The sequence below is a fragment of the Hyalella azteca genome, unplaced genomic scaffold, assembly GCF_000764305.2.
Source record: "Hyalella azteca isolate HAZT.00-mixed unplaced genomic scaffold, Hazt_2.0.2 contig7481, whole genome shotgun sequence".
NCBI lineage: Eukaryota > Metazoa > Arthropoda > Malacostraca > Amphipoda > Hyalellidae > Hyalella > Hyalella azteca.
This window is the reverse complement of record NW_025937606.1, coordinates 36,697-45,528: the sequence shown is the minus strand read 5'-3', so window position 1 is coordinate 45,528 and position 8,832 is coordinate 36,697. Positions and strand designations below refer to the sequence as shown.

General features: G+C 40.7%; 1 protein-coding gene across 1 annotated transcript in view; it reads right to left on the bottom strand.

The window, feature by feature from the left end:
- The window catches only part of LOC108668526, a 24,246-nt gene extending 17,322 nt beyond the window's left edge, over nt 1–6,924 (bottom strand). The window contains exon 1 of the mRNA XM_018155760.2: nt 6,660–6,924. Coding sequence (XP_018011249.2) covers nt 6,660–6,867 — 208 coding nt within the window. The 5' untranslated portion in view covers nt 6,868–6,924. The remainder of the gene's footprint in view (nt 1–6,659) is intronic.
- Nucleotides 6,925–8,832: the final 1,908 nt, after the last annotated feature.

The following is an 8,832-nucleotide window of genomic DNA, read 5'->3' as shown; positions in this document are numbered from 1 at the left end:
ACAGAGGCCCAGTATAGAGACAGTGCAGACAGAGGCCCAGTATAGAGGCAGTGCAGACAGAGGCCCAGTATAGAGGCAGTGCAGACAGAGGCCCAGTATAGAGACAGTGCAGACAGAGGCCCAGTATAGAGGCAGTGCAGACAGAGGCCCAGTATAGAGACAGTGCAGACAGAGGCCCAGTATAGAGGCAGTGCAGACAGAGGCCCAGTATAGAGGCAGTGCAGACAGAGGCCCAGTATAGAGACAGGGCAGACGCGGTCCGAGGCTGCAGCGATCTGTTTCTCCCGTGACAAGATAAGCGTTCAAGTAACAATAGATAAACTCTTCAAATTTCTCCCGTTACAAGATAAATGTTGTATAGGAAATAGATTTAATTCATTGCTGTATGCACAATATTGAAGTCGCAATGTATTGGGTTTGGGTTTAGGGCTTTGGTTTTTCATTTTCAGTTTTCAATCACCTTAGCCGTGACCTCTAGCAGTAGGGCGTTTTGTCTATCATTGTATCTAGTGTTCTTGCCGTGGAGGTACGTTAATCCATAGCTCTGTGATTATTTTTGTGATTGTTCAATTTTAGGATTGAATTGTTTCGTGTTATTGATTATTTGTGCTTGTTAATTTGTTTAATACATATTCATATTCTCACCTAACCATCATCTCCTCACCCTCACCTATCCATCATGTCTCTCACCATCCACTCACGTCTTGCCTAAAAACCATGTCGTCTTCCTCATCCAACAACCCTTTCTCTCATTCAATCTTCTTCTTACTCACCCAGCTCACTCCCCTCCCGTCCCCCAGCCCACTCCATACCCATCACCCAGCCCACTTTCCCCACCCGTCCCCCCGGCCCCNGATAAACACTTAGTATTCACACTGTATTTAGTAAAACAGATCTGTATAATTGAGTCTTGCCCCTGTAGTCCTTACCAGCGCGAACATGAATGAATCAATCTTGGATGTTTGCATAACCTAAATTATGGAAAGATCTAAATGAAAAATGGAAAAAATGTTAGTCTGAAATATGAACAAATGTATACTATTCCCTAACACTATGTATGGAACCATCGTCAGACGATTAGGTAATTGGCATAGTTATGATAACATAACTTCAAACACAAACCGGAGGCCGTAGTGGGTCATTTTGAATGAAATTTTGAGCGATCATACATGGTAACTTGCCTGATATAGGGTTGAATAAAATGAATATGGTAAATAAATTGCCTCGCAATGACTCACTCATCCCGCATCTTCAACAGGGCAGGATCATGCAGCTTACTGAGCAGTGAGGCTCATACATAGACTGGAGTTGAGGGATCACCTACAGGGATCACCTGTACAGTGCACAGTGTACAGTGTACGGTTTGCAGAGTAAGCGTCCAGAACACGTACTGTGGAGCGTACACTGTAACCTGGAGCGAAAAGTTAACCAATTTTTATGATATCACTTAAACGATTTTTATCTTTTCAATCTAGACGCATTCCACATTAATCCATTTGAAGGATCTTCCAATTAAACCATATATATTTTAAGTGTTGCTGCTAATACATTAAAAATTGCAAAAATATTTCACGGTAGCGAATTATTGAGGTAATAATCGTGAATAAATCTACAATATGTATCTGAAAATAAGAAAAGAAAATATGTAGTCGCTTGACGCTTACATGTTCTTGTAGCCTATCCTGCACCGGCACAACTGCACTACGCGCGTCACATCCCCCCAGTCCTGCGGTTGTCTACAGACATGTGCGTGTTTATTGTTGATGGTTGTTGGTTATTCCATTGCACTTTATTATTGACTTTAAATTCATTAAATACATCTCTTTCAGGTTTATTTTCTTTAACGGCATTTTGTTGTTAGGGTACGTAGTGTAATAGCACTTTTTTACAGTTAGACATTTGGATTTTTGGTTTAAGTCACCTCGGACGTGACCTCGTTCAGATAAGCATCAAAACTTGTTCATTGCTATATGCTCCACCACGGAGGTACGCGTTACTTTATCATTTGATCTGTTTATTTTGTGATAATTTTATGTTGTAATTCAGCGGTGATGTTTAGAGTTGTTCGTGCTTATGGTTATCAGTCTATAATGTATTTATCTGGTTTACGTAATTTATTCTGCTTTTGTTGCTCATATATTGCTAGTTCTAAATTTTCGCTTATTTCTTAATTTCAGAAAGGCTCAGAATCTTGGGAACGAAAGTAAGAACTTGAGCAAAGGGAACACATGGTTATATTTTTGTCTTTATTTGTATTTATCGTTTGCTTATTATAGTTTTCATTTATTGTTCTTATTCATCCTTTTTTTAAAACTATACCCACGACATTGTAAATCTATATTTTCAGTCGTAGACATTGTACGGAACTGAATTCAATGACGTCACTAAACAGAATATGTGCGTGCACATGAGAAGGACCGCTCTAGACTACAATCGTCTATTATGCAAATAATGACATTACTAGTTCAGAAGTCGAAATTTATTTTGAGAATGATATCAGTCCCAATAGGATGAGTCTAAAAGCTAAAAAAAACAATAAAAACTGTTGTTTCGAATATCAGGCATTAATGGGAAACAGTAGGTAAAATAACGTTATCAATCTTAAAAACAATATTATTTTATACACAATTCAGAGTTAGTATTTGTTATTTATGCTATAAATTCCAAAAACTTCAAAATCATTCCATTACTTGAGACAAGAACATGTCTTCCTTTAAAGAAGCCTTTCGTGAGAAATAACAATTGGCCAAGCTGATTAATAATTCCAGAAATTTATTTACCACAGCAGCTATCCATTTCGACCGGAAGCATCAGAACGATTGTACCTAAATTTTTTAAAACTTTCCTCGAATTTATTTATTCTACTCAAGTGGCTAGACTAAAAATAATGTGATTTAGTGTACCTGCAACGTCAGATGTTCAAACATACAGTCAAAGTATGTGACGAGCCAAGGTATCAAACATGATATGTTTTCCAGGACCTACACGTAATGTAAGCCTCCACGATTCCTTCTTCGAGAGATAAAAATAAATTAAAAATGGTTGATATTTCTATTGGGTTTATTTGAAATGCACTATATAGTCCTGTTGGTGTTCATGATATTTCCAAAATGATAATTATTTGTTTTTCATGTCAAAAATGATCACAATCGATACTTTTTCCTCAAGAACGGCCAGTTGCTCTAGTAATGTCTTCATATCTTCACCCCTGAAAAAAATCTTAGGGCATCGCATACCAGAGAATAACTCATTATATTGCATAAAATCATTATATTGTTCTTTAAAGACGGTCATGTTTTTCACTTACAGATTTACATTCAAGCCTGATGTTTTAAACATCTTGTTAGTATTATTTCGTTTCTCAATTTAGGTTCACTCAAAAAAATGTATACCATTATAAACAAATACCGTAACTTCTGAGTTACAATGATTATAATTTGTGTAATTTACGAACTTTTTAGAGCGATTCCTTTCTTGTTCTCGCTCAATTAACGCGTATTTTAAATTATCCTGTGTTGTTGCAAACATTCTCTCATAAACGTTTCAAGATTCATCTAACAACAGCCTGGCCTCCTCACTGTATTCACCTGTTTTAATTTTTAAGTGTGGTGCTGGTATGGTGGTAGGTGGTGGTGAAGTGATCAAATGTAGTGCTGGTATGGTGGTACTTGATGGTGAAGCTAATTTCTCTTGAAATATTACAAAAAATAATGTTGCAGCGCATTTATTATCTTATAGTGCACATTCTAAATAGAATGTACTATTTCAGAGTGGGAATGTAGAGAGTAAACTGCAATTGGAATAATGTTTGTTGAAAATCCATTATAATACTTAGTGAGTTTCTAATTCAATGGAATTATTTCCTTGTCACAAGTAACACAATAAGTTACTTGGAGAGCGCGCGCTTTCTCTGACTGCCGTCATGCAATCTTGGGCTGCGTTTATGAACCACGACAGGGAAAGATCGAGGGGGCAGTGAGGCATGGTCTGGATCAAGTGCGATCGCTGCTCAGATCATCGATCACTACACGAGATCTTCGTGTGAGATCAGCATTAGAGCACCTCGTCGATCTTTGCTGCGTGGGCGACGTAGACGAAGCGTTTTTGTGGAACCCAAAAGTTCCTTGAATTAAGGCGCACAGGTGTTAAAATTCTCTTGTGCTTTTTGAAGGGAATGAAATGTTATTAAATCTGGAATGATATCTCAATGGGAACAAAAGAAAGTATTTTTTACGTTTCAAATAAACATTTTTACGGAACTTAATTATGACTTCGCTGCAAGAGGGGCAGAGAATATGTAAGTTGTGGTAAAATGAGAATGCAAATATACGTAACTGACGGAAAGTTTTGAAGGGTGCCTCCAGCTTTGGCTTTGTTTATTAAACAATTTAACTTTTAAGTTAAGTATTGTAGAAAGTTTTTCTGCCAACGAGGTAACTCATATCAATCATTCTGCGCCAGCTGATCATATCCACATAGAATTCCTGTTACTTGTCCGTTAACAAATTAGCTTTGCCATTCTCCATGTTGCTACTAACATTAGTCTCCATGACGTGTGGATCGGGTCCCCGGCCACCGCGCGGGTCGGGCCCCCAGCCACCGTACGGGTCGGGACCCCAGCCACCAGGCGGGTCGAGACCCCAGCCACCGTGCGGGTCGGGACTCCAGCCACCCTGCGGGTCGGGATTCCAGCCACCCTGCGGGTCGGGACCCCAGCCACCTTGCGGGTCGGGACCCCAGCCACCGTTTGCGGGTCGGGACTCCAGCCACCCTGCGGGTCGGGACTCCAGCCACCCTGTGGGTCGGGACTCCAGCCACCCTACGGGTCGGGACCCTAGCCACCGTGCGGGCCAGCGCAGCGGCAGGCGCTGGGATCGCTCACTCAGATCAGGCGGACGGCGTAACGACTTGCAAATTTGCTGAGAAAATTTGCCCTCTCCTGTCCCTCTCTGCCCTCTCCCCCCTTATCTTTTCCTCCATCACCCCTCTCCAGCATTCTTAGGCCCTTTCCCCCCATCTATCTTGCATTGCGTTTAGTTTATTTTAATATCTTTGAGTTCTTATGCATTCGATGAATGCAGGCGATTGTACTTGCCAGGTGTAGCTCTCTTGCGTGACCCTGCAGTGTCTTCACAGCGAAAGGTAATACAACAGAAATTATCATTCGTGTAATGATCCCGTTTTTGGTGAACGTCGAGACCCATTTCCTTCCTTCCTATCAATTCAAGTGTTTAAATTTGAATAGCATATTTAATTTGATCATGTTTTTAGTGCGTGCCGTGCGTACGATGAAGAGCAGACAGCACACACGCAATCAGCAGCTGCGGGTAAGACAGGTGAGCTCCACAGCTCAGCGCCTCCAACCTTCGCCAAACGAATATTTCTTACTCGAATTTGTGGATTTTTTGTGAACTAAAATTGCATTGGAAGAAGCTCAGCACATCTGATGTAGGGCGGAAAATTGGATAGATAAAAAGCGGCCCACAGACTCTCCGAGGATGAGGGGAGGAAGGGATGGAGGGCGGGAGAGAGTGGATGAAGTGGTCTAGACAAACCGAGCGAAAAAATGCTGATAGATGAGAAACGACGAAAATTTAATGAAGCAAATTCTAAAGATTTATTTACATAAACAAAATATACTGAAAAGGGAAGTGGAGCTCTAGCGTGACATTGCATACATTGAAATAACGGGTTTTTAGGCAATTCTTTACTGTAAAACTCACCTTCGTGGAAATACCCAACTATGAATAATTGTATCTGTTGTCAATTAATGCTGAAAAAGCCGAATTAAAAAGACATCACAATTCAAAATTATCTATTGGTTGCTGGGCACAGATGCGGTAGTTAGCAGATATAAGAAGAAATATGAAGTGAGAAAGATAGTATCGACTAGGTACTGTTTCTTAACTTGGCGGATTCAAGAAATCGGGAATGTTGAAAAATTGAGAATGTTATTCCGTTCAGAAGTATGTTCTTCTTATTCATAAAACTGGGTTGCTCTAAATTCAACGGGTAAAAGTTTATTATTTCATTTTAAAATGTAAAAATTATTTAAAAAAATTAAATTAGAATGTTACGCCGTTTGGAAGCAGGTTATTCTTATTCGTAAGACTGGGTTGCTCTAAATTCAACGGGTAAAAGTTTATTATTTCATTTTAAAATGTTAAAATCATTTCAGAAAAATTAAAGAGTGTAAAGATACTCACCGGCAACGCAGAGGCACAGCAGCAGCGCTACCGACGGAGGGCACCGAGCTGGTGACGAGGATGTGCTATTGCATACATTGAAATAACGGGTTTTTAGGCAATTCTTTACTGTAAAACTCACCTTCGTGGAAATACCCAACTATGAATAATTGTATCTGTTGTAAATTATTGCCTGATAAAGCCGAATTAAAAAGACGTCACAATTCGAAATTGTCCATTGGTTGCTGGACACAGTGAGAAAGTTAGTGTCGACTAGGTATTGTTTCTTAACTTGGCGGATTTAAGAAATCGGAAATGTTGCAAGTAAAAAAATTCAGAATGTTACACCGTTTGGAAATAGATTATTCTTATCCTTAAGACTGGGTTACTCTAAACTCAACGGGTAAAAGTTTATTAATTCATTTACAAATGTAAAAATTATTTCAGCAAATTGAAGAGTGTAAAGATACTCACCGGCAATGCAGAGGCACAGCAGCAGCGCTACCGACGCGGGGCACCGAGCTGGTGACGGGGAGCTACCACATCCATGGCTTCCTCCTCCGTGTGACGTGTTGTGTGACGACCTATATAAACTTCGTCTTCTCCTGACGATGCTTGAGGGGCATGGGGATCGTCCTGATGTGCACCCTTGATTGTTGTTGCTTGACGGCATCAGAAACATCGTTGCTTCGTGCAATTAGTGAATTTATTGAAATTCTAGATTCTGTTCTGGATTTCTGGAAAAAAAATGTAAGGCTTAGCAATCAAGTGTATTTAGTAGCATCCATAAAGGGAACAAATTATGAAGCGTGTCATACATAAAATTATCGAAGAAACCAAACAATATAGAAAATGCAACATTTATTACCGATAAATTTGTCGTATATCTTATGTCTATGATTGCACCGAACAATTATTAAGAAACAATGCCGTCATTATCCTATTGCCTGCTTGCTGATCACACAACAAACAAGTCTGATCCACCAGACGCAGAGCGGATCGTGTTTGCAATTTCTTGTCTTAGGCGCTCAAGACGCGCGTCCACCATTTGGCAAAGTGCCTCCCAAACCGCGCCTGATTTACTTAATCGTGGGACGCCGAGGCGCTCGCTTATGATTACCTCTTAGTCAGGAAACGCTGCGCCGCTCCCCTTTCTGCTTGGGCCACAAGGGGACGCCAAAAGCGACTTGCGACAGCGACAGTTTATCGCGGACGATTTTTTGCGGTCTTCGTTCCCCGGAGATTTGGCTGCGGCCATTTTTTTTGTGGCTGGTTGACACAAAATTGTAGGCAAACGAGCGATATTTCACAGCCAAGACGTGTCGCGCGTCTTGCTCATTCCCGTGCAAGATTAAGTCCTAGATCAACTGAGAATGAAATGGACCGAAAATATCATTCATGTAATACGAAAATACCGCATGCAAGTTGCTGTAGTTCCCCAGCTGCAGCGTGATCAAAGCATTGACATGAGTTAAAAGGCATCCTAAAGCACACCAAAACAAAAGACAAGTTGACACTAATGAGGTACACGAATGTGTGGAGTCAACCGCACCCGCCTCGGCGATGAGGCGCCAGGAGGACGGTTGTCGGTATCGCTCATTAGGAGGACGAGAAACATGGCGAGCGGAATAACAACGAGGTGCATGTCCCTGTAGCACATTATTAGTTGTAAATATTAATTTGGAAAGCTTTTGTCTGGCTAACCATAGCGGGACGCAAGTGGAGAACGGCTTGCAATTAAAATGACTTATCAAGTCTTCATGAATACATTGCACCATTGCCATCTACGCTGCTTCGCTCGACGCATCGTTACCAGCATCAAGTTTTGGCAATATGAACTTTATTGTTGTCTAAGAAATCGGTAGCAAAAAATGGCAATAATTTAATCAACAAACGCTTAGTTCTAATGTACAAATATTTAGGTTATAAAATGAATGTACATAATTGAAGTTCCAAGTTAGATCAATAGCTCCGAACGTGGACTGCTCAAAACATCTACTAAATATAATTAAATTGTAATAATCTACTTGCACAAATCTTTGACTTGAGTTGCCCAGCAACTAAAGATTAAATACGAACACATAAAAAAGAAGAAATGCAGACAAAAAAATCTCAGTCCAAGCCAGGCCTCATGAATTATTTGCAGGTGGTCGAACCGCGAGGCTCGGGCCGCGCCAATAAGGATGCAGTCGCCCCTACATGGCAGCGACACTCAGGCAATAAAGACCAACATGAATACCCTGGACAATAATACATAGGAACAATGAGGCTTCAGTTGTAGCGTCTTCAAGGCAAGTAATAAAGCACTCTCGCAGAACGATTTTATAGACCGGCGGGAGAAGAACCAATATCTAAAAATAATGGCGGTAATTATCATGTTAGAAGACGCCGTCGTGTGCGAGAACAATCTTACATGCACCTAATCAGCAGAAGCTGGCCTCGCAGTAATGACAGGGAGCTCATGCAAATAGCCTGGCTAAACTAAAGCGAGGAGAATGTGATAACATCGCACCTTCATCCGAGTCCTGCCAGGAGCTTCTTTGTTTTGAAAGCGTATATTAAAGGCTTTTATTTGGGCTTCAGCCTTAAGCAGCCTAACTAGATAGTGTATCTTGGCCTCATGTCGAAGCATCACACATAAGATGTT